At 35.5% G+C, this 27,429-nt stretch overlaps 1 protein-coding gene across 1 annotated transcript in view; it reads left to right on the top strand.

The window, feature by feature from the left end:
• The window catches only part of PTPRQ (protein tyrosine phosphatase receptor type Q), a 196,893-nt gene that overhangs the window by 74,796 nt on the left and 94,668 nt on the right, over positions 1 to 27,429 (top strand). Inside the window, exon 25 of the mRNA XM_046012882.1 lies at positions 1,215 to 1,484. Within this exon, the coding sequence (XP_045868838.1) occupies positions 1,215 to 1,484 (270 nt within the window). The remainder of the gene's footprint in view (positions 1 to 1,214; positions 1,485 to 27,429) is intronic.

Below are 27,429 nucleotides of genomic sequence, written 5' to 3'. Positions count from 1 at the left end.
GTCCACAAGATATAGCGGGCCTCTGAGAAGTTGGGTTACTTCCAAGTAAATTCATGGAAGTTCTAGAAAAAACTAGTACTGAATTAAAAGCAGGGACTGATTAAATCTTCTCTCCAGTGACTTTTTAAAAGATACTGAGGGATCAGTCTTTCACAATTCTTCCAAAGAAGTCTACCAATTGTAAAAACAAAATCCCTAAATTGATCACATGTTTCCTAGTACTGTTGTTGCAGGAATTCTCTGCCTTTAGTGCCCCCAGTTCTTGGTCATGCCGCTTTGAAGAATGAAAAGGTAGACCAGACAAAGAGTGGTGAGCTCCAAAGCAAAGTTTATTGAGCAAGAGAGTATAAAGCTCCCAGAGAGGGAGGGGACCTGAGAGGGGTGCCCTCGGAGTTTCTAAGTTTAGGGGTTTTTATGAGCTCTTTTGCAGAACTCTCTTCAGCAAGCAGGGCATGCTGAGTCATGCCAACCAGGGCTTTGATCACGTATAGGTCTACCTATTAGGTTAATGTCCAACTGCTGATGGTCTTGTTTGGCTGACATCTGGGGCCTTATGTCTTAACCGCCCCTTGCTCATGATATTGACATATACTTTGTAGTTATTTGTCTTATTTTAGGATGTTTTGCAGAAGTCATTTCTTCAAGGTCTGCAAAGCAGAATGTTAGTCCGGTCCTGTCTTAGCTGCAAAACCGGATGTTAGTGCTGTTTTATCTTAGCTGTTCTGACTCCCTGTTTTCCCGTTGGGGACCCTGGCTCTGACTGCCTGTCCAACTATCTCCTAACAGTCTTAGGTCCAGAGGTATCACATCATGGAGGTACCTACATCTATGTTTTCCATAAAAAGTTTCCATTAAAAAAGTATTACTAAGACTACTCCTTTCCAGTTAAGTGATAAGGAGAGCAGGCTTCAACCACTGCCTGAGCTTGAGGCTGTACAGTTAGTTGCATCTCAGGATTCGAGGATGATTTCTGCTTGGGCCTAGGAAAATATTCAGTGATTGACTCAGTATTGTAAGTATTAACATAATAGCATAGAAAAGGAGCTAATTGCCATTTGATTCAGTCTATGTTAAGAACTTAACACATATTGCAAGGTTGATCTGTTAAATTTCTATTGGTCTCAACTCCTAAACATGATTTTATGTAGCAATGATGTAATGAAATCATTTACTACATGTGGATAAATTTTAACTTCGGACATTTATCTTTTAAGTTCCAGAAGCTGTACAGAACATACAGTGTGTGGCAACCAGCTGGCAGTCAGCTTTAGTGACATGGGATCCACCCAAAAAGGCAAATGGAATAATTACACATTATATGGTAACAGCTGAAAGGAATTCTACAGAAGTCTCTCCCCAAGCGCACATGTACACTTTCATGAAACTTCTTGCCAATACCTCTTACGTCTTTAAAATAAGAGCGTCAACGTCAGCTGGTGAAGGTGATGAAAAAACGTGCACCATCAGCACCCTTCCTGAAGCAGGTAACTACTCTGAAACATGTAACTGATCTGAAACAGGTAATTTGCCTCACACCTGAAACAAGTCACTGTTTGTGGCCTGTGTCAGACATCTGTCAACAACATTTGTAATCTTTTCTTTTTCTTTCAAGTTTTTATTTGAATTCCAGTTAATAGACAATGTAGTATTAGTTTCAGATGTAGAATTTAGTGACTCATCATTTATATACACACCTAATTGTGCTCATCACAATTGCCCGCCTTATTCCCCATCACCTGTTTAGCCCATTCCCCCACCTACCTCCCTTCCAGCAACCTTCAGTTTGTTCTCTGTAATTAAGAGTCTGTTTTCTGGTTTGCCTCTTTCTCTCTCTTTTTTTTCCTCCTTTGTTCATCTGTTTTGTTCCTTAAGTTTCACATATGAGTGAATTCATGTGGTATTTGTCTTTATACCACATTTATCTGAAGACACAAAATACATATTTAAAAATTATAACACATATATTTTTATGACACGTGTTACCTGAGCACTAGCTGTGTAGTACATTGACCCCTCTCCACAACACTGGGAGATTAAAAGGAGGAAAAAAGAGAGAAAATCTGCTCTACTGTATTTTCACAAATATCTACTTCTTACTATCCAAACTCTGAACTTAGTGAGTTATGCTTTCTCATAATTTAAAATATGGAATGAACATGTGAATATTTTGATATTTATCTTTTACTTAATTCGTTTTATGGAATTCTAGATGCTTCCCTGAATTCCATAGCTGACGGTATCAAACACTCATCTATTTGTTTTTGTATACCAGCCCTTATCTTGTATATTATTTGAATAAAAACATCCAGTTCACTAAACTCTAGTCCACAAAGAAGAAAACTCTTGCCTTCCCAACACTGGTCCAACCTATTTCATAATCTCCTTCATCCTTTTACCTTCTCCAGTATTGTACCTGCTCATATGCATATAAATCTGATTCCTTCCTAATAATTACTTTCCTGGAAGTTCCAAAAGGGACTGTGGGTAATGGCATAATTGTTTACTTCTAGCACACCCAACTCTATTATCTTGGTAGCATCTTGTAATTCCTTACTCTTTTTGAAATCAGCATTACCCCATTTTACTCCATTTCACTATCCTTAAGGCAGTAAACCTCAGAACTTTGAGACATGGTGCGCCTTCTCCCTCGTTTCAGCATGCTGATCAGCATCCTTTCCTTCTCATTCTTCCAATGCAACACTTCTTCAGACTTCAGTGTTCTCGCTGTTCACCTGGAATGGATGCTTTTAGCAACACCTGCCTCTTACTCTTTATATCTCAAACCATGCCATTGTGACTCATCTTCCAGCGGTTTCCCAACGCTGGGAGGATTCCACTAGTTTTCACTAGATGCTGGCTGTAGAATTGTGCTATAAAAAAATAGAAATGGTTTACCTGTTTCAGCTATAAATTCACCTTTTCTAACTCCTAGTTGCTCCGTAATCTTCTACATATCCTTTGTTCATACTCTTTAAATTTTCCATAGCAGAATTATTCTCTCATTTTGAACATAATCTACCCATGTTATCATCTGTATTTGATGTGGTTATTCATTTTACTACATTGTGATACTGACTTGACCTCCTTCAAAATTTGTCTATCTCTTCATTTATGCTCTCCAGCCTCTCAGGGGTATCATTGACTTCCTCGTTTCAGAAATATGTTTCAATATCATATCTCCTCTAGAACATTACTCCAGCAATTTAATGTACCTTCTCCTGCATTTTTTTCCCACCTCTCTCTCTCTCTCATACACACACACAAATACACACACATAAATTATTAGAAAATTTCAGTTAAGGAACTGGTTAGCATATCAACCCTAAATATTTTCTTTTTTTTTTTTTTAAGATTTTATTTATTTATTTGACAGACAGAGATCACAAGTACGCAGAGAGGCAGGCAGAGAGAGAGGAAAGGAAGCAGGCTCCCCGCTGGGCAGAAAGCCCAACACGGGGCTCAATCCCAGGACTCCGGGATCATGACCCGAGCCAAAGGCAGAGGCTTAAACCACTGAGCCACCCAGGCGCCCCAACCCTAAATATTTTCACATGGAATTTATACTACATGAATTCTTCTCTTCCCTACTTTTCTATGCCTGTACTTTATAATCATTTTGACACCAAGCCTCATATTATATGTGATTCTTACTCCTATCTTTCCTGCAGAAAATCAGATCTTATCAATTCAGTGTCTGCCATGGTTCTGCACTCTGCTCCTTCTTCTCCAACTTGACCGCCCCATTTTGCATCATAGTCTCATTACTTCCTGTAATAATACCCTAAGGTAGCCTTACTGCACACACTCATCCAGCCTGCTCATCAGTCTTTTCTTCCTACCCTCTTACGTTGATTGAATTTTCTCTCATACACAGTTTAGAGCATTTACATGTTGGCAGTTAAAGTTTATTATCTGAGGGTAAAAGTTAAACATATAGATTTGAAGCATAGAATTAAGAATGAAAGCCACAAGATGTAGCAGATGGTCCAGAATACTCCAAAGGTTTTGCTTATTCTTGTTGTCTAGAAAATGCATCCTGGGGGGGACTGGATGACTCAGTTGTTAAGGTCTGCCTTTGGCTTAGGTCATGATCTCAGGGAGCTGGGATCGAGCCCTGCATCAGGCTCCCTGTTCAGCAGAAAGCCTGCCTCTCCCTCTCCCACTCCCCCTGCTTGTGTTCCCTCTCCTGCTGTCTCTCTGTCAAATAAATAAATAAAATCTTAAAAAAAAAAAAAGGAAAAAAAATTCATCCCAGAATGTATCAACAATTAGAATTAGAATCTGACTTCTGTCTAGTTTTTCATTCTTATGTCCCTCCACTGCTTTTCCTCATCTATGCCAAACTGATGCCTCTAGCCAAACTTCATTTTTTCAGTATATTAGACTTGAAGTATTCAATTCAAAGAACATTTATTAACCTCTTGCTATTTGCTATGGGCTAATAATTGATTAGACTCTCTCTTTGTAAATATATCCAACACTTTCTCATGATCAAATTTTTTTGCTTCCTGTAGCTATATTGTCCTTTTCCTTTTCTAGGTCACACAAAACTGTATTCATTCTTAAAAGCCCAATTTGTGTGTGTGTGTGTGTGTGTGTGTGTTTTAAATTCTTCAATGACATGCCAAGCTTTAAAGCCACAGGCTTCACTCCTGACTTGCTGAATCACATCTTCAGGAGTTGAGGCCCAGGAATCTGTTAAGCATCTCTTTAGGTGATCTGATGTCTAAATCTGGGGAAGTATTGGAGTAGATTACTCATAAACTTTGATGGTTGGTGATAAGTAGCAGTGAGGACAGGGAGTGTCAGAGAGGTTCAGAAAAGAGTGATAGGTAGTTGCCTAGTAGGTGGGCAGCAGACCATTGCTATGTAGAATCTGGAAGAAGGAAATATGTTCAAACCCAGGAAGATGGTCTAGTACCAGGCACAGTGGTCCTGATCATTGGACAGAAACTGAATCTCAGAGAAGTGGAAAAAAGACAGGACAATAATTCTGAGGAAAATGAGAAGTTCAAGACTGAAAATGAGGCCAAAGACTCATTATTGAGTCCATTGGTACTCAGGGTGACTGCTTCATCACAAGAACAAAGCAGTTCAGTTAGTAGAACTGAGACATGTAATCAAAATAGTAACCTGCATTTGATAAAGAGACACCTGAATACAAGGTACAGGTCTTTGTAAAAAATATATATATTTGAATTTGATCTTAACTCAGGGTTAGAAGACTACCTGAGTGAAAGCTGAAGGGAATCTAAATCAATGAATTAGGCAGATATTAGATATATGGTACTGTGTGTGATGTACTCACTTACTACTGAAGACAAATTCTTTTCAAAGTTTGTATTTCTAACTCCCTGCATCTGAATGTATATCCCTGAGACCCTACTCCAGATCTCAGGAGTCAGAATTTGGAAAATAAGACTCACAACAAGTCTGCATTTAAACAAGATATGTGTGGGGGCACCTGGGTGGCTCAGTGGGTTAAAGCCTCTGCCTTCCGCTCAGGCCATGATCCCAGGGTCCTGGGATCGAGCCCCACATCGAGCCCCACATCAGGCTCTCTGCTCTGCAGGGAGCCTGCTTCCTCCTCTCTCTCTGCCTGCCTCTCTGCCTAGTTGTGATTGCTCTCTGTCAAATAAATATTAAAAAATAAAATAAAATAAACAAGATATGTGGGTAGAACAATGCTGAAATTAGACATGTACTCTATCCCATTGTAAACTTTTTGCTTGCAGGGTCTATGTCTAGTTTGTCTTTGTTTTACTCACAGTTCCTAGCATATACCCTGGGAATTATAGGTTCTCACATGTTAGTAGAAGAAAGAAATGAATTGTTTTGTTATGAAATTTATCATTTTCCATAAGGATTTTTATCCCATCGCAGAATATTATTTCTAGGGGCACCTGGGTGGTTCAGATGGTTAAGCATCTGCCTTTGGCTCAAAGGTGATCCCAGGGTCCTGGGATTGAACCCCACAGGGACTCCCTGCTCAGTAGGAAGGCTTCTTCTTCCTCTCCCTCTACCGCTACCCCTGCTTGTGCTCTCTCTCTCTCTGTCAAATAAATAAATAAAATCTTTTAAAAATATTCTTTCTACATTTTCACCAGGCAAAATTACAGATATTTTCTCCCATGTAAATGTCGAAGTATTTTTAATTAAGGAGAGTCATTCACATGAAACTTAAGTATTAATTGGTACTTCAAAAATAGTTAAGCAATTTTTTCATCTTTAAATTAAGTTTCAGGTCTAGGATGTAATTATATTTCTGATTACAATATTTGTTAGGTAAACACTTTGCTTTTCTCTGGGTTCACATGAATTGTTTGTTGATTAGATATTAGTTAGAACTGGAGATTCATTGTTCAGAATGGAAATAGTTTTATAGCTGTTGCAAACTTCTAATTTATAGTGGTCTAAGATTGGTCATGGTGTATAGTCAGCTCTGAGTCACTGACTCTGTACTTATTTTTGACATAAAGTAAAATCAAATTTGGCTCACTCTCTCACTGCCTGGTGTCTGACCTTAACATTCCTTCCAGGGATTATTGGGTATTTTTCTAAGTAAACTTGGGCATATCTGGGCACAGTTAAACATGCATCATGACGACTAAATTTATGAGAAGATTAGTGTTTGGCGTCTAAGCTGGTTCCATTGTCACAGTTAAGCATGTTGGAATAGGGCAAATATAGATGATGGTCCCAAACCTTGGTACTTTAAACAGTATTTTATGTCAAAATATATCATATGTACCAATAAAAATATTATAGCAAGTTCATGTGCAACCAGGACTGAACTTTTAGAATCTCATATTAGATCAAAATACATGTACTTATTCATATTATTTTTAGATCTTAGTAAGTGTGATTTAATATTGAGGTTTTAAAACTTTTTTTCCCTTGGAAGATAATTTTACGTTTGGATTTATCCAAAGCTCTTCCAAGTTCAGTAATTTAGTATCAAGAGAGAAAATTATCTACATCCCTTGGATGACCAAAACTCAATTGAGGAAAAGTAAAATACACATTTGTGGTTTTTAGGAGTGTTATTTCCAGCAATGATTTCTTCATTCATTTTTGTCCAACAGAAGATATCAGGTAGGTATAGGAACCCACTGGAAGTCCACTGAGCTAGCAAATACAAATATAAATATAATTATATTTAATTTTATTTTATTTCTTTTCAGTGTTCCATAATGCGTTGTTTATGCACCACACCAATGCTCCATGCAATATGTGCCCTTCTTAATATTCACCACCAGCCTCACCCAACCAGCCACTCCCCTCCACTCCAAAACCCTCAGTTTGTTTTGCAGAGTCCACAGTCTCTCATGGTTTGTCTCCCCCTCCAATTTTCCCCATCTCACTTCTCCTTTCCATCTCCCAATGTCCTCCATGTTATTCCTTATGCTCCACGAGTAAGTGAAACCATATGATACTTGACTCTCTCTGCTTGACTTATTTCACTCAACATAATCTCTTCCAGTCCTGTCCATGTTGATACAAAAGTTGGGTATTCATCCTTTCTGATGGAGGCATAATACTCCATTGTACATATGGATCATATCTTCTTTATCCATTCATCCGTTGAAGGGCATCTAAGTTCTTTCCACAGTTTGGTGACTCTTGCCATTGCTGCTATGAACATTGGGGTACAGGTGGCCCTTCTTTTCACTACATCTGTATCTTTTTGGTAAATACCCAGAAGTGCAATTGCAGGTTCATAGGGTAGCTCAATTTTTAATTTCTTAAGGAATTTCCACACTGTTTTCCAAAGTGGCTACACCAAGTTGCATTCCCACCAGCAGTGTAAGAGGGTTCTCCTTTCTCCACATCCTCTCCAACACATGTTGTTTACTGTCTTGTTAATTTTGGCCATTCTAAATGGTGTAAGTAAGGTAGTATCTCAATGTGTTTTTGATTTGAATCTCCCTGATGGCTAATGATGATGAACATTTTTTTATGTGTCTGTTAGCCATTTGTATGTCTTCTTTGGAGAAATGTCTGTTCATGTCTTCTGCCCATTTTTGATGTGATTACCTGTTTTGTGTGTGAGTTTGAGGAGTTCTTTATAGATCTTGGTTATCAGCCCCTTGTCTGTAGTGTTATTTGTGAATTTCTTCTCTCATTCCGTTGGTTTCCTCTTTGTTTTGTTGACTGTTTCCTTTGAGCTAGCAAATATATTAATGGAACAGTATGATTGATTTGGAATGTGTTCAATTTCCTTGTTTTTCTTTTTTCTTTACTGTTGGTTATTTGAAAAAAAAACCATATATGGCATAAAAATATGCATATATTTTTGCATTTTAAGTATATAATATATAATATATGTAACATACATATTAATAAAATTATATATAATGTTCATACATAATATATATTTTAATAAATTATCTATATTAATATATATTTTACTCTCAATCCTTTTCTGCAAAGTACTGGCTACAGTTTCCCTGAGAATTATTTAAGAAATATTTATCTGTCATGCATTTTATTTGCATCCCTATTCTGTGGACCTTCCGAACAGTGCAGAGATTACTGGGCAAACTGTCATTACAACTAAATTTGGTTTCTATTTACCAGGTTTTTAAAAATATAAAATATTTATATCACTTGTAAGAATGCATACCATTCTCAAATACCATTTAATAGACTGAATGTAGGTGGTAAGAATGTTTCTCAGGGTTGCAAACTAATGCAGTAATTTAAAAGTTCACTTTTTCCTTTGTCTGCATCCCATTGACATTGCTCTCCTTATCCATCACCTTAGTTGAGATGAGAAGTCAAGCATGTAGAAAAATTGAATGCTCCTATCTGTTCTTAAGCAAGTGAATTGACACATTCTACTTACTAGTCAGTAATTGCTGAAAGCATAAAAACCATTATAGTTGCCTGTCACAGATCAGAAAGAAATAGCTATTAGCATTGCTACTCTAATTGAAATTCAAGTGTTTTACAAAATATCCCTCATACAGACTTAAGTATTAAATGTAATACTTCTCTTAAGAGTGAATATCAGGTCAGAAGTAGCTATTACACTTGTAGTGTGGAAAGTTGACCAATAAATACTTATTTAATACTTACTATTTTCAGGCTCTGTGTTTAGGGTTCAAGATTCAAGTTTGTATCCCAAATAGCATCAGTGATCTCTGCTGCGTGCTTCCAAATAATGCCACCATTATTGTAAAGACATATCCAATACATATAAAGCAATTAAATATGAAACTATATTAATAGTTAATCAATTGTGTGGATTGAAGATTAAATCAAATAGGAAATAGATTTTATTGAAAGCTACATTGAAGATTAGAAATAGATTTTGTTGAAAGCTGTATTGAAGAAATGGAATATAAATTAGATGTTGCTCATTGGCAGCTTCAGCATTTCTTTGTATAAGAAGCTTAGATTCAGTAACCTAATGGGAAATGATATGGTCTTGAAACTTGAATTTCATAGGCAGTTATACTAGTGTTTACTTAGATAATCTGAAACAGATCAATAAAAGAGCCAAGTTTTTGAAATATTCTTTTTTGTTTTTCCTCAATGTGCTTTGAGAAAATGTCATATTACATGTCAAAGAACATTCTTCATTTTATTTGAGCTATATGAATGGTAGGGAGAACTAAAGATTGTGGGTATGCTAAGGCACTCATGGTAAGCCATCCTGTGACACCATCACTATTCATGAATAGTGAGATTGAAAGAGAGAAGGAAGTAAATATGAATTCTAAGATACACAGTGAGATAAAGGAATGGGATCAGGCTGAAGGGTGCTTGCGTGGCTCAGTTGGTTAAGCTTCTGCCTTCGGCTCATGTCATGATCCCAGGGTCCTAGGATAGAGCCTTGCATGGGGCTCCCTGCTCTGTGGGAGCCTGCTTCTCCCTCTCCTCCCAGCTCATGCTCTCTCTCCCTCTCTCAATTACTATCTCTGTCTTTCTCTCAAATAAATAAGACCTTTAAAAAAAAGCAGGGGGTGGGGGAAGGCTCAGGTGGAAACCTGACTAGAGTGGGATGCATTGTATTGGAAAGAGTGTAGGAGGGGAGGTTGAATAACTTAAGTGGGCCTTATTTTGCTCTTAGTTTTGCATATTTATAGCAGAAGTTTGAGTATAATATCATGGAAAAAATGAGAACTCTGTTAAATTTAAAATAGGAAGCAACATAAGTAACTCTAAAAATAGTGATTGTTTTTTGACCATTGTCCTAAAAGACTGCAGTAATTTTTAGAAGAAGAATTTGTTTATTACATAGTTACTGAGCCACCCCCCCTCCCCAAGTCACAAAGAATAAAATTCACAGTCATTTCAGTGGCCCAGAGGGGGTCCATTGTTAACCCACCATTCTCTTGCCCTAGTTATGTATTGTCTCTTCCTTTATCTTTTGAAAATTTATCCTCAAATGCTACCTCTTTAAAGAGGATCTGATTTATTTATAATTGAACCTCCTCCCAGCTAGAATTTTCTGTCCTCTTTATCTGCTTTACTTTTCTGTATTGTACATGGCATTGTCTATGGGTCTGTCCTCATTATAATGCACATTCTGTGAGGATAGGGATTTTTCTTTGTGTAGTTTACAGCCATTTCCAATGTCCAGAAATGTGTCTGTAATTCAGTGATACTCAATAAATACATTATGAAGATTGAATGAATCAGCCAATCAATCAGTACACAGTCCTAGAAAAGTGATAAACACACAGTAAACACTCAATATGTATACTTTGGGAGCCTTAAATAGAAACTTATGGTTCTAAAATTATTTTTAGACAATTATATGGCAAACTATCTAAGAAAGGTGTGTCTTCTGGAATATATTTTTTAATTAAACTTTATTTTGACATAGTTGTAGATTCATATGCAGTTATAAGAAGTAAAATTTAAAATTAACAGAAGTTAAAATTAACAAACCCCTAGCAATCCTGGCAAAGAAAAAGAAGATGCAAATTACCAGTATTTAGGAATGAAGCTACTGTAGACATTACTAACATGAAAAGGGTAATAAGGAAATAATACCAACAGCTTCACACACAAAAATTTTATACCTTAGGTGAAATAAACTCTTTGTTAAAAAACCACAGTTTCCACAGCTCACCTAATATGTGAATAGCACTATAATTATCAAGGCCATTATATGCATAATGATTTCCTGTGACCCACTCTGGTAGGGAAAGGGAGGGCACCTCTCCATTCCTGGCAGGTGGAGGTAGGAATCCAAGTTCCTCCCTCGTCCTCTGCTGACACCCCAGGGAAGAATGCTGAGTGGGCACAGGAAAGAGGGCTGCCCATCAGGCCTCTGCTGAGGAGGCCTCCTGGCCCTAGCTGGAAAGGATAGGAGTTCCTCATTATGCTCCCCACATGGGTTCTCCACTGACATGGGGGAGGGGTCTTGTTACTTCTGGAAAGGGTAGAAATTCTAGCTTCTTATTCTGTCGACTCCAACTTCACGCTATCAAAGGTAGTTGGCGTGCCTTAGTACCTAGGGCAGGAGACTAGGTTCCCCATTTGAACTTTGCTGTTTGTGAGGAGGTGGCGCCACAGTTTTCTTCTGTGGTTTGGGGTTGAGCTGTTACTGTCAAAAAGTTTTTGTCTCGCTAAGCTACATGGTTTTTTGCCTAGAGAAAGCAGGCTTTTATTGGGACTTTCTTGGCCTGAGCTAGTTGGTTTTTCCAGATTGCTGGCCTCAGGTATGTATGAGGCAAAAAGAAAACCCAGAGAACTCACCACTGTGCTGTTTCTTGGGTCCTGATTTCCCCAGTTCCTCTGCCTTCTCTCCACCTTTGAGTGTCTTCGCTTTATATTTAATTTAAATATTTAAATGTAAATATTTAAATGTTTATATTTAATGTCCATGGTTTTAGTTGCAGGTAGTGGAAGGAGTAGTGAGAATACATCTACTCCATCTTCTCCAAAGCAGAAGTTCATATGGGGATATATTTAATGGTTCTAAGTAAGCGTCTTTGCTCTAAGCATTTTCACCACAATCAGATAATTTCTACTCTGTAAGGCAATTTCACTGAAAAAGATAAAAATGACGGGCTGACAGTTTGATTTGACGGTTCATTTCATCAGCTGGTTGACAGTTTGGTTTCATTTCTCTATTGTTACAGTTCTCCCATTTTTATATGATATAAATCTTAGCCAGTTCCCATGGTGGTCTGTAGAATGGCACAGAGTTTTGAACCCACACTTCCCAAAGAACTTTGGAACATCTATCAGTGGGCATGTGACAAAATGCCAAGAACAAATAACGGTGTGGAAGGTTTTCACAATGAAAGACAAAGCTCACTTACAAAAATGCATTCAGTATTTGGAAACTGATATATCCTTTAGTGAAGGAAGAAATTTTAGGGGAAAAAAAAATGAGATACTGTATATGAAGATAAATCAACAAACAAAAGTCTATGTGATACGATGGATGAAAAACTTTGCTGATGACAAGTGCATAGGTACATTCCAAAAAATAAAATCCATTATTTCTGCAGTACTGCCACGAATCGACACTATACATTTTTCATGTATTCAGATATTTAGTATTTTGCAATAAAGTCTTTCAAGTTCTACCATTCATTTTTAATGTTTCATTATGTCCCTTTTAATGAATATCCCTCTTTTATTTTTCATGATTTTATCATTTATGGCAGAGTTGCCTTCCAGCCAATTAGTTATGCAAAAAAGATGCTTCCAGCAAAAATTCTAAACATGTTTAATAAATGCATGGTACCCTTTTTATCCACCTACTCAAGATGATGTTATTTAATACATATGAAGTAGTATGCTAGGGACTATGGGAAGACTATGATGAAACAAATTTATTTCTTGTGCTTTTAAAATTTAGAATTATATAATTTTATATCTTCATTGGACTTCAGAGATAACCTCATTCAGTCATTTCATTTGGCAGACGTGGGATATGAAGCACACAGGTTAAGAGTTCAGTGAGCTATAACTAATTATTAGCAGAACTACCACTGATCCAGAACTCTTTCTTATTTACCCTTACCTTAAAAATCCAATGAATCATTTGTATTTATTGAAATTAGAATCATTTTCCATTATTTCACAATATCTGAACAAAATTCTTATGGGGTGAGGAGATTGAGGTCCATTATATGAATTTCCTCATTAATTTGTGCCAATATATTTATGATAAAACTATATACAGACTTTTGCCCAAATACGGATTTAAAATTAAGGAAAACTCAATTTCTATCATCAGATATGTGCTTACCTTTAATACCAAAAGTACTATAATACTAAAAATACTATGTAAAATACTGCAGCCGTTCTGTGAATTTTTAGAGTTCCTAAACATGTATCACATTTTTTTTTTCATCCTGGATTCGTTCCAAAGGTGTGATGTTTGGCTTTCTGAAATTGTCTTAGGTGTCAAATTCTAAATTATAAATTTAAAACTCCTTTTAAAAGTAATTCCATTTGTAAAAAATGAATAGGAGTTACTCTGCATGATTCTCCTTGACCCCACGGATGCTCTAATACCTTTCACTAAGCACACTCCCGGCATTACTCCTTTCTTCATCCCAGCTCCAGCTAAAGACAGCTGTTCTTCAAGCAGCATTTTTATTAACTTATTTAAGAACTGGGGCATATCTTATTACCCTATTTTCCATTCCTGTCCTATGCAGCTGTGGCTGGTACTTTTCATATCAGCTTCTACATATCAACCTCCCCCCCCAATTCAGTCTATTTTTTTTCCTTTTTCTCTTTTACTTTCTTTTTTAAGTAAATTAAGGATGTGTGTGTGTGCATGCAAGAACCTTCTTTCTTTATCTCTAGTAACCCTATTACTTGAAAGCTTCAGGAATGTGCCTATTGTTTCGGTGAGATTATAAGCGTCCGGGGAAACCATTTATGAACGGTGTAAAAATTCTGAAATGTAAAATAAATGACTTTTACTGATAGCAAAATTTCATTAACAATGCTATATTTAAATTCAATTTTAAAACAGTGCAATATGAATATAAAGAAAAAGCTTTGAACAAATTGTTATTGTTAACCTCCCCTTAATGAACTTCATATATTACATGTTTCGTGGTGTGTAAGAAAATAACTTTTGGTCAGGAAACTATTTTATAAAATAAGACATGCACAAATAGCAGCCACCATGTGATTAAACTCTTCCAAAATTCAAGTAAAGAAATAATGATTCTTAGTATATTAATGTTATCATTATAGTTTGAATTTTCACCACCCAGTATTCATTGCACCCTCGAATTACCCATTACTTCTGTGTCTGGTTACCTTATTATGAAAAATTATTACCTTAAAAACAATTTGCAACGAATGTTAGAAAGATAATAACTGTTATTCCTTATGGATCACAATAATGAAATCTATACCAATTAAAAGACACATTAAAACTCAGTAGCCTAATTTTCTGGTTTGTTGGTAATTAAATCAGCCTGCTTTAGAAAGGATTTTTTTTTTAAAAAACAAGATCCTGTTTGTGATTTTTTAAACACAACTACATTAATATTTGTTATATAAGAAACATCTAACATTTTTAAAGTTTAGACTTAAAATTTAAAACTAACTTTATATTTAGGATATCATTACAGAGAAACAGTTAACTGTATAAGACATGTTCCTTGAAAGCTGGATAGAATGCTATTCTCACAAGTACTTGTAGGAACTTTGCTTGAAGATTGAATTGCCAGAAGATAGTTGAAGTTGAAAGTGTTCGTTGACTACTTGAACTAATCTGTAAGGCTTCTTCTCTAGTATGGATGCATGAAAAATACAACAAAGTTCCTTGCTTTATCCCAATAGCAGCTAGATTTATAAAACATTAACTAGGAAGTATTCATGTCTAGTATTTTTTTTAAGATTTTATTTATTTATTTGACAGAGAGCACAAGTAGGTAGAGAGGCAGGCAGAGAGAGAGGGAAGCAGGCTCCCCGCTGAGCAGGGAGCCTGATGCAGGGCTCAATCCCAGGACCCTGGGATTATAACCTGAGCTGAAGGCAGAGGCTTTAACCCACTGAGTCACCCAGGTGCCCCTAATGTCTAGTATTTTAAATTTCTGTAGAGATGTAATATGTAACTTATTTTAGATATTACTGCTATACTTTTTTGGGAAAGCTTTTTCCTTTTCATGCTTTTATGTTTTCTTTTTTATGTTTTTTACATATGGGAAATTATTTTATATAAAATGAAATGCACAGAAGTTAAACATACAGTTCATTGGTTGTCCACAAATGCGCACCCCCCATGTAACACCATTCAACAACATATAGAACATTTCCATCTCCCACAGAAAATTCCCTTGGACACCCACTCTCAAAGGCAACCACTGTCCTGATTTCAATCAGCAAAAGTTACTTTCAGTTGTTCTTGAGCTGTATGTACTCTTTCATTTCTGGTCTGTTTCTTCAAACATAGTTGTGAAACCCATGTTCTTGAGGGTTTTACTAATTTGTTCTTTTTTAATGTTAAATACTTTCCCATGATATGACTGTTCCATTATTTGTGTGTCTGTTTTTCTGGTCATGTAGGTTATTCTAAACTAAGTGTTATGAATAAAAGTATTATAGATATTTTTGCTTAAACCTTTTCTTGTGGAATTGCTGGGTCATAGTCTAGATATGTGTTTGTATTCAAGAAACTGGCAGTTTTCTAAAATGGTTGTACTATTTTAAATACATACCTAACAGTAATATATGAGAGTTCTAATTCTCAGTACCAGCAGAATTTGGTGTTAACAGTCTTTATAATTTCAGACATTTTACTTCATGTAAAGAATTTCTATCTTGCTGTAAGTTTTTTCATATCAATGATGATTAATGATGCTAAATCCTCTTACTATGAGTTTGACTTTTTTAGATTTCAGACTTATCTATACCTTTCTGAATCTGGCTTATTTCACTTAGCAAAATGATTTTAAACCTCTCTTCTTTTCAAATATAATCATAGTGATGTCTCCTTCTGATAATTTTATATCAAAAATTTTAGTTTTTTGCTTCCAGATAAAAATATTTTCTAATTTCCTTTGCAATTTATTCTTTGTGCCATGGTTACATAAAAATATGTTTGATTTCTGATTATTTGGCACTTTTCCGGATATTCTCATGTCATCAACTTTTAATTTATTGCCATTATTGTCAGAGAATATATCTTTAAGACTTTAAAAAATTGTTGAGAAATTTTCTATTGCTCTGCATATGGTTTACCTTGTTGAATATTCTTCCATGCACACTTGAAAATAATGTATATTCTTCAGTTGTTGGCCATAATGTTCTCTGCATTAATTCATTGTGTTTGCAAATGTTTTGCAAATCTATATCCTTACCATATTTTAGCCTAATTGTTCTATCAATTATTGAGAAGGGAATGTTAAAATATACCATGATGATTGTGGGTTTGTCTGTTTCTTCTTTCAGTTCTGTCAATATTTGGTACATGCACTTCAGAGTTAGTTCTTTAAAACATATACATATTTATGATTGTTATAATTCCCTAACTGACCTTTAATCATTATAACTGTCTCTTTTATCTTTGGGAATACTCCTTATCTTAAAAGTTCTTTTGTTTGATGTTAATATAGGCACATGCTCTTTAGTTTATTGTTTGCATCATATATCTTTTTCTAACCTTACTTTTGAATTATTTGTTTCTTTTTTTTTTCCATTTTATTTATTTTTTCAGCGTAACAGTATTCATTCTTTTTGCACAACACCCAGTGCTCCATGCAAAACGTGCCCTCCCCATTACCCACCACCTGTTCCCCCAACCTCCCACCCCTGACCCTTCAAAACCCTCAGGTTGTTTTTCAGAGTCCATAGTCTCTTATGGTTTGCCTCCCCTTCCAAATTTTTTTTTTTTTTTATAAACATATAATGTATTTTTATCCCCAGGGGTAAGGTCTGTGAATCGCCAGGTTTACACACTTCACAGCACTCACGATAGCACTTACCCTCCCCAATGTCCATAGCCCCCTCCCCCAATCCCACCTCCCCCCAGCAACCCCCAGTTTGTTTTGTGAGATTAAGAGTCATTTATGGTTTGTCTCCCTCCCAATCCCATCTTGTTTCATTTATTCTTCTCCTATCCCCCTACCCCCCCCATGTTGCTTCTCCATGTCCTCATATCAGGGAGATCATATGATAGTTGTCTTTCTCCGATTGACTTATTTCACTAAGCATGATACGCTCTAGTTCCATCCACATCGTCGCTCTATGTGCATAGTGACAGCAAAGTATGCTTCTTATGGACACCATATAATTGGACCATTTATTTTTATTTTGACTGACAGTCTCTGCTTTTTAATTTGTATTTTTTTACTATACAAGAATTTTTTTAATTTAAATTCAATTAGCCAAGGTATAGTACATCACTTTTTTTATATAATGTTCAATGATTCATCAGTTCAGTGTAACACCAATCTCTGCTTTTTAAGTGGAGCATTTAATCTATTTATATTTAAAGTCATTATTAATTTTGTTGAGTTTAGTTCTACTATTTACTATTTGTTTTCTCTTTGTCTTATCTCTTTTTTAGTTCCTCCCTTCTTTCTTTCTTGCCTTCCTTTGGGTTAATTTAATAGTTTCAGCTTTCTATTTTAATTCACCTGTTGTATTTTTGGCTGTACTTCTTTGTCTTATTAATATTTAGTCGTTGCTCAGGGGATTATGATGGGATTATTTGGGTTGTTATAGCTACCTAATATCATACAACTTCACATAAAATAAATGGAGTTGCAGGAGCACCTGGGTGGCTTAGTAGGTTAAGCATCCAACTCTTGAATTTGGCTCAAGTCATGATCTCAGGGTTGTGAGGTCAAGCCCCATTTTGGACTCTGCACTCGGTGTGAAGCCTGCTTAAGAATCTCTCTCTCCCTCAGCCCCTCTTCTCCCATTCCCCAACTCCATGGAGTTGCAAAAGTCAAGTTTAATGCTTTTTGCCATTCTTTGTATTATTCATGTCATGCATTTGATATCCATATAAATAATTTACATATATGTACATTGTAAACCCCACAATTTATTTTTACTTCCCAGTAAATCTACCAGTAGGTTTAAATAAATTTAGAAAAGACCACATATCTTTTCTATGTAATTACTGTTTTTGGTGTTCTTTATTACAGTGTCATTTCACCCAGTGTCACACATCTAGTGTCCTTTCCCTTTAACATTGTTAAGATTTTGTTCTAGTGCAGGTGTGCTCACAACAAATTCTCTCAGATATTATTTACTTAAAAATAGAATTATTTTAGATAACTCCAGATATAAAATTCTGGAAAGGTAGTTTCTCCCCACCCTCTCCCTAAGTATTTTTCCCTTTAAAGATGTCATTCTTTTGTCTGTGATACATGTTATTTTTTCTGGCACTTTTCAAGATCCTTTTTCTTTAAGGCAGTTTGTCAGTGATATGGCTAGTGTATTTTGTTGCACACCCTTTGCTAAGGGTCCATTTAGCTTTTTGTATTGGTAAATTAATATTTTTCTGAAATTTGAGAAGTTTTTGGCCATTATTTTTTCAAATATTTCTCTTCCTTCTTCTATCCAATTTTGAGACTCCAATTATAACCTCTTGATATCATTCTTTGAATGACTGAGGTTTTAGTAAATTTTACTTTTTTTTCCTATGTTCTTCAGAGTGGAGTTCTGTTGATGTTTTATGAAGTTTATTGACTATCTTCTCCTATTTTTACACTGGTGTTAAATAAATCCAGTTCAGATGTATTTTTAAGTTCTAGAGTTTTTATTTAGTTCAGTGTTTCCTTATATCTATTCCTCTCCTGAAATTCCCTATTTGGTTTCTAATTATGAATGTATTTTCTGTTAAGTCAAATATTTATATTGTTTGAAATTCATTTTCTTCTAATTCCTTCACCTGAGTTTTTCTGTGATCTCTTTCTATTGAGCACTTTTTCCTCCTGTAAGTTACATTTTCCTCTTACTAGTAATTTTCCTGCCTACCCAGTAATCTTTGAACTTATGTTGGACATTGTTGGTGATGTTTTGCAGAAGCTCTGGATTTTGCTATCTTGTTCTGAAGAGTTTTGGTTTTTATTCTACCAGACTATTAAATTACTGAGTAACAATTTTGTGAATGTGTGGTTTTGATGTCTCCATTATTTACAGAGGAAATTCCTTAATCCTGGGATTAGAATAAAGTTGAATGTATGGGCCATTTTAGGATTTTGTATGAGGCCTATGCAATTTACCAATCCCTTACTTTGGTGGAATTGAAACTCCAAATTCTGTCTTCTCTGCATTGGGAAGCAATTAAAATTTCTACTCAGTTTTGCATCTGTTTCTTTCCACCGTGTTCCTCAGTGTATCCTTCTTACATGAACAATTAAGAGATTAGCCAAGGATTTCAGAGGGGTTTAGACCCAGAATTTAGGTCTAACCCATTTTTGGCCCCCTCCTTTTCCAACGGTTTTGGCAGTTTCATATGCCATTCCCTAACACCTCAAGCCAAAAGCTGTTTATATGCTTCTTTGTTTTCTCCAGATTGTGTAGTTGTTATCTGCAGACTTAGTCTGATACGAACTATTGCTGTACCATCAGAACAGATCCTCAAACTTCCTGTGTTTGGGCAGTAGAATGTTTTGATATTTTGCTGCTTCTGCAAAAAAGTTTTTTGCATGATTTTAACAATTGTAGTCATATTGAACACTTTTATGTAAAAATAGCCTTACTGAATATTTTGTGATAAGCACACAGAGGGGAGGTTTACATTGCAATAATATACATGACTCTAAAATAAACAGTATGTATTTTTGTTCTTAAAAATATTTTGACAATCAGGGATTTTCTATTGGCTATATTATTTCACAGAGTCTCCAATCTCACTCCATCCTTTCATCCTTTCTCCTCTGTCGGTTGTTTTCATCTCTTTTCATCTCTCCTTTGATTCTTTGTGTGTGTGTGTGTGTGTCTCACAGAATCCTGGAAAACTCCAAATTCTTTTTCTTTTATAGAGCTTTCCCCAAACTTTAGAATCAGGACTCATTTTGTACAATTTAGTCTATCAGGGTTTTCTGTACAGCCACAATCCTTAGCAAACAGGAGTAGTTTTAAGTAGATTTGATTACAATCAGCATTGGTGATACTTGTTCATCAATCAACATTGGTTACAGCACTGGAGACACTTTCTTCTTGAAATCAGTACATATGACCATTCGTTTGCTCAATTATTTATTTATTTGTTAAACAAATATTTCTCAAGTATCAGTATAAGCCAGACATTACTGACTGAGTTTTTTATGATTTCTTTTTCCCATTCTACTTCACTGCCCATTAACTACTAACTTGATAGAGACTCAGTTCTTTATCATCTGCTGTGGTGATACTATATATACAAATATGCCCCTTAAATGTTTATTCACTCTTATGATTTCCAAGCTTATTGATGCTTATTTATGCCAAATTAGCTTTTCTTGACTTCTTAGGTTAACCCAATCTTCTCCTCCCAAGATAGCTCTATTCATGTTAACAAGATATGAAACTAACATGTCATTTACTCATATCCATCCTCAAGTAAATCCTACAAACCAGTATATATTTCCCATTTCTTCATTAGTGCAAATAATTCAATTTCATCTCCAGGTGTTATAGGGTTGTTCTTAATAGACAACTAACTCTTCTATATAATTACTACCCTAAGAACTGCTTCAGATAAACAATTTTAAATCAAAGGTGTCATTTTTGATGGACATTCTCACTATTTGGCTTGGTATATAGAGCTGTCAAACTAATGACTTTATAAAACAAATCAACTCATTTTCTCTCCAAACAGAACATATATAACCCATTTTCTTTGTAGTGGCGTCCAAAAATAAAACAAAACTAAAGTTTTAGTGAAATATTTTTATAAATAAGTTATACATTCAGTAATATTTGATTTAAGAACTATATTATTATAGCTATGGTCCATAGAGTTTTGGGTCCCTCAATTGTCCATTTATACATGCATTAGGACAGACAGTTTAAAAATTTTTTAGGAAATTTTATCCTGCTTGATACTTTCTCAGTTCTCTTTCATTCAAGTGGAATATTTAAGGTGATTTTATTTAGCACACTAATAAGAATGTGTCAACCCATGTTCCCAGTTTTATAATGCCACCTAATACCATGTTTATGTAGCATTTTTTGATAAATTCTAACCCAGCTACTCCAAAATCTATTTCTAAGTTAAACTAGACTGCTAGAAGAAGGCCTGAACTTAATAATTAGAACTTCTGAAGAAATAGTTTTACTAAAACATGTTTGATAGTTACTCTCTCACTCACATTGAGAGTCATTGTAAGAAAGAGCCAACTTATAGATACTTAGCATTTGCTATGTAAGGATGTTGTTGAAGATATTGTTCATTAAATTATATGGCAACCTGTTTATTTTTTTTGAGAGAAGAGAGAGAAATATTTCTTCTCAGTAACAGAGATTACTGTGTTTTCTTACTCATTTAATTTGTTTTTAATTACAGAGATTTAAAATCTTGAGTTTCTCTTTTGTATAATTTTCTACAACATCGAGCCAAGTCATAGTCTACCTTTAGGAAGTGTATAGTGTACATTTTATCTATTGACCCAGTTACTGGGTTCATTCCATGTTTTACTCCTATCTCTTCTTTGCCCAATAAATAAACACATTCTGCTGATATTCTTTGCCATTTTTTTAAAAACTCTATTCCCAATTATTGTTTGTTATTGCAATCTGCATTACACTGCATATGTATAAGATCTAACCAGTTTCTATTAAATTATACTTTACCTAATAAGTAGCTACATGGAGGCTCAGGCTTTTCTTTAAGTTTAAACTTTACCAGTTAATCTCTGTTGATTGTTCTCTGTTGCTTAATAGAGCTTAGGTAGTCACCTAAACTTTCTTCTTAAACAACACAACACTTGTTGGGCCCCTCTTTTTCTTCTTATTACTCTTTTCTTCAGTCTAGTATGCTTTCCAGACTTTCACAGTTTGTAACAGTTACTTATATCTCTCCCATACTTGATGCCCTTGAACACCTACGGATTCTTTTTTTTTTTTTTTAAGATTTTTAATTTATTTATTTGACAGACAGAGATCACAAGTAGGCAGAGAGACAGGCAGAGAGAGAGGAAGGGAAGCAGACTTCCTGCTGAGCAGAGAGCCTGATGCAGGGCTCTATCCCAGGACCCTGGGATCATGACCTGAGCTGAAGGCAGAGGCTTTAACCTACTGAGCCACCCAGGCGCCCCCATCTATGGATTCTTAATTATTCCTTCAAGTTATAGCCCCCAGATATTCTCTTTCCTTGAAGGTTTCCTTTGGGCATCGCCTATTTGTGGTGGTTTCTATTAGTTAAATTACTTTTCATATATATATGAAAAGCAGCTTATTCCCTAAGACTAAAATAACTTGCCCACACTGTTCAATGTGAAAGATCAGTAAATGTTATTGATTAAATTCAAGTTAATGCAAAATTTATATCTGCTATGCTGAAATATTTTTGCGTTCAACTTCGTAAGAATTTCTATTTTTATATTGATTCATACTATGGTAGTGTTGGTAAAGTGTAATTTTATTTGTATATGCTCAGATCATATATTAGCACCTTGTGTTTCTAAAAGGATTATAGATTATTTAAAACTAGTAGAGACAAATATATTCTTGATAAACTAGGAGAGATTGTATTGGTACTTTTTAAGGTTTTATAAATATAAATTATAAATATAATTGTTCAGGCATCTGTTTTGTTTAAAAGAAAGTACATCTGTGGTTGAAGATAAAAATACTTAGTCATAAATAAAAATTTAAAGAAACTTTTTCTTCCATATTAGTATACTTAATCAGGTCAGTGAGAAGTCAGTACAAACCACTGTCAGAATCTTATCATGGAAGGTTTGCAACTTCTAACAGCTGATATTCAGAAGTTTAAAGAATAATTACACTTTATACACATTTTCCTCTTCTGAGTGGGACCTACTAAATAGTCACTAAAAACTGACATGCATTTAAACCTACAACAAATTTCATTTCTATAGTTCTACAGACTTTCATTTCAACCATGATGAAAGTATTTCACAGATAAGAATAATTTATGAATAAAAATGTAATTCACAGAATACCTTGCCAGTGAATGTTGATCGCTTCATCACAGTTCAGTCATGTTTAGAAAATCTAAGCAAGCTGTGTGATTACTCCAGGAAGCATGGAATGATGTGTTCAAATTAGTACCATCTGTGGATAGAAAAAAATTGAGGTTTTTAGTCATTCTCAAAGAATGGAAATCTGATTCTCCATGCTAAAATGAGTGTAATCCTTTTTGTATCTGTAATTCAATAGGGCAGTTTCTTTGAAATAGTCCAGTTCAGCACACAGTTCATCAAAAGAGAAGATACTGCATATCAATGCTGGTCTTTTATGAGTGCCACTGAGGTAGCGTTGCTTTAAAAAATTGTCTATGAGTCATATATTTGGGCTCAGATTAGATTTATTTCTGGTTTATCTTTCTAAATATATTTGATTAGAAAATGTGGACAAAATTTTATACCACTTGAAAGCCAAAAGACTGTTTCAATGAACCATAACTTATTCATATATTCAACACGTACTGAGTGCCTGAATGTGCCAGATGCTGTGTATCTGTGCAGGTTCCATCATTGTGCCTGTCACATGGAAGGCAACTCAATTGTTGTTACTCTTCCTTTAGTCGGGTTACACATAATTCTTCTTGTTTCTTTTAGACCCTTATTTCTTCACAATACTTATTTGGAAAACCCAAGAGTCTGTGGACCAGTATTAATATGGTAAAGATTTTTATGCATAACCAATTTTGCCATTGAAGTCTTCATTCCTAAAATCTGAACATTGCAAGGGGGATAAAAGTTGGCCATAGAACAACCATGGGCATTTAGTCATCCCCTCTGCTGAACTGGGAAAAACGTAGTTCCTCTGATTTCTCCAGTTCATTGGATAGCTAACGCATCCCATTTTCTTCCCATTCCTAGTGCTTGGTAAACCGTAGGTAAAAGAAATTGAAATGTGGAAGGGGTGTTTGGTGATGGACTCAAAAGGGAGGGAAATGTTTGGTTTATACTCCCTGATTCCCATAGGGAAAGAGCAGAGTGTACAGTTTTAATGCAAATGAAAACTTCCCAAGTGTCCCCACTACACTTGAGATAAGACTAAAAATCTTGAATCCAGTCCAGAAGGTTCAACATTATCTGATTCTGACCTACATCTCCAGCTTTCTATCTTCTTATCCATCTCCTTGTGGAACCAGCTATGTTCCTTAAGTGTTTCTAATGTGCCACACTTCTTCCCCTCAGAATCTTAACACATTCTGATGTTATTCACCTGGGAAGCTAATCTTATCTGTCAGTTCTCTGATTAAATTAAAGTCTTTCCTGACCCTCTATCTAATTGAAATCTCTGGGGTGCCTGGGTGGCTCAGTTGGTTAAGTGCCTGACTTAGGCTTAGGTCATGATCCCAGAGCCCTGGGATGGAGCCCCATGTCGGGCGGTGGGTTCCTGCTCAGTGGGGAGTCTGCTTCTCCCACTCCCTCTGCCCCTCCCTCCCACTCTCACTCCTTGCTCTTTTGCTCTCTCTCTCTCTCATAAATAAGTAAAATCTTTAAAAATAAATAAATGAAATCTCCTGTTATGCTTTCTTATTCATTGCTTTAAAAATATTTATTAAATGTCTGTTTTTGTTGCAAGCATTACTCCAGTCCTTCAGAGACACAATCTAGTATTTGATTATTTGTGTAGATTGATATTTGTATGTATATATGACATATGAATAATCATACACATTTTGTAGTAATTGCTCAATCTTTTTTATTGATAGGAATGTAGAATCAGAACCTTTCTAGATCTTTAGAAATACATATTGGAATGAAGTGGAGTTGAAAAGAAGATTAGGCCTAGTTGAGGTGGGTTTTCAAAGTAGAATTAGGATCTAGAGAGGGTGGTTATCAGTTCAAAACAATAAAGTACAAACTAATAGAGCTATCTGAAAATAAATTTCAAAAGGGATCCCCTCAAGACTTTGAGTTTCCTTTTGCTCTATGTATTTAAACAGAAGCCAGAAAAGTAGAAATTGGCCATTTTATAGAGGAAAATTACATTAGTTTTCTATCATTATGTCACAGATTATAAACTTAGTGGTTTAAAACTATGTCCATTGATTACTGTACAGTTCTGTAGGTCAGAAGTCTGGGTATATTGTGCATCAATTTCTTACCCAGAGGCCCACAAGGTGGTAAGGCCCAACTCAAGGTGTCAGCAAGTTTTATAGTCATGTGGTACTCAGTCCTCTTCTAAGCTCACAAGCTTGCGACAGAATTTGGTTTCTTACATTTATTGGTCTGAGATCCCCAGTTCCTAGCTGGCTAATAGCCAAGGGCTTCCCTTAGTTCCTAGAGATGTCCTAGATTCTTTATCCTATGGCCCCTTCTTCTTCCAAGACAATAATGGATACATTTTTATATAACATATCTGTCTCTTACTTAGAGTATCTTCCTTCCTCTTTTGTAATGAAACAAAGCTTTTAAAGGACTCAGCCTATAAAATCAGGTTCACGGGATAATCGGTCCTTATTTTATTTATTTATTTGTTAAGTCTTTATTTACATTTCAGTTAGTTAACAGCATAATATTAGTTTCAGGCATACAAATAGTGATTCAACACATCCATACAACACCTGGTGCTCATCACACGTACATCCCTTAATTGATTTGGTTTCTTAATTACAGATGAGAAATTTTCTCATATCAGCACCTATATCAGAGCTCAGTTGAAAAATTGGATGAAGGTGACAGGAATCTGGGGGATGTCTGCCTACATAAAGGTCAGACATAAAAAGACAAGTTGACCAAGATCATCTCTAAACTTCCTTCAAATTCTGCTCCTGTCATCCTCTGATTCATTTGCCTATTCCATGAATTCGACCACCAAAATAGATCTAAAAATATATTTCTTTCTTATTGCTACAATTTTCTTTCTTTTTTTTTAACATATCCAGTGGTCTATAAATTTGTCCTTTTTCCTGTAGTGTAATTATCAAACTAGACTTGATAACATGTACTTCTGAACATCTCACTCTGACACTTCAATAGCTTTCCATTGCCTAACAAACTCTAAGTTCCTCTCAGTATATCCCCAGGTTATTGTGTAGCCTTTCTGTTTTAATTGGCAGTATGAACTGTAAATAATAGTTGAACTTGACTTAGATTACATTACCCTTCTTCTAAATCTCTACCTTAACAATCAGTGAAATCCTATCTCACATGCCCCTTTTTCTCTTAAGGCTTCTCCTGAACCACCAGGTCATCCATATGTCTCTGCCTTGGGTTAGAATATTTTGAAAATTTGTTTTTTCTTTATGTGGTCTGAGTTCAAACTTAGTGGCTGAGAGATTTGAATAAATTATAAAAATTCTACTTTTTATGAAAATTCTATTTTTTAATTCTTAAAAAGATTCCTCTATAAGGTAAATTTTCCTTAAAAAAATAACTTTTTCTCTAATTGCTTTTCTGCCTAACTAAAAATAGTAGTTATATTGTAGGTATTGTATCAAGTATTCTGTCTGCAATCTAATTTAAAGGATAATTAATTCAATTAAATCCAATAAGATTTGATAATAAATATTAGTATTAGAAAATAGAATAATTTGGGGCACATGGGTGGCTCAGTGGATTAAGCCACTGCCTTCAGCTCAGGTCATGATCCCAGGGTCCTGGGATCAAGCCCCGCGTTGGGCTCTCTGCTCAGCGGGGAGCCTGCTTCCCCCTCTCTCTCTGCCTGACTCTCTGCTACTTGTGATCTGTCTCTCTCTCAAATAAATAAATAAAATCTCTAAAAAAAAAAAATAGAATAATTGAATCTGACCATATGGCTTTAAGTTACCCGCTTCTTGTTTTCCATTGCATTAGAATTTCTCTCCTCTTTCAGATTTAGGAAAATATATAAGCAATAGGTCTATATATAATTCAGCAAAAATTTAAGAGGAAATTAAAATTTTTAACTCAAGTCTAGACCTTTATATAGAACTCCAGACTCATGTGCCCATCTATATGACATCTCTTTCTGGGTATCTGGTAGTCATTTCAAAGTTAACATGCTCAAAATAATTTTTTTTTTTTTTAAGATTTTATTTATTTATTTGACAGACAGAGATCACAAGTAGGCAGAGAGGCAGGCAGAGAGAGGAAGCAAAGCGGGCTCCCTGCTGAGCAGAGAGCCCAATGTGGGGCTCGATGCAGGGCTCGATCCCAGGATCCTGGGATCATGACCTGAGCCAAAGGCAGAGGCTTAACCCACTGAGCCACCCAGGCGTCCCTCAAAATACAATCTTAATCTCTCCCCAGTGTTTACTCCTTCCATGTCATCTTGGTTAATAATGACTTCATCCTTCTGTTTGCTCAATCCAAAGGCTTTAGAGGTGTCCTCTTCTCTCCCCTTCCCTTATACCCTACATGTCACACA

The sequence above is a fragment of the Meles meles genome, chromosome 7 (assembly GCF_922984935.1).
Source record: "Meles meles chromosome 7, mMelMel3.1 paternal haplotype, whole genome shotgun sequence".
Lineage (NCBI taxonomy): Eukaryota > Metazoa > Chordata > Mammalia > Carnivora > Mustelidae > Meles > Meles meles.
The sequence above is the reverse complement of the archived record's forward strand: the minus strand, read 5'-3'. Positions and strand labels throughout refer to the sequence as shown.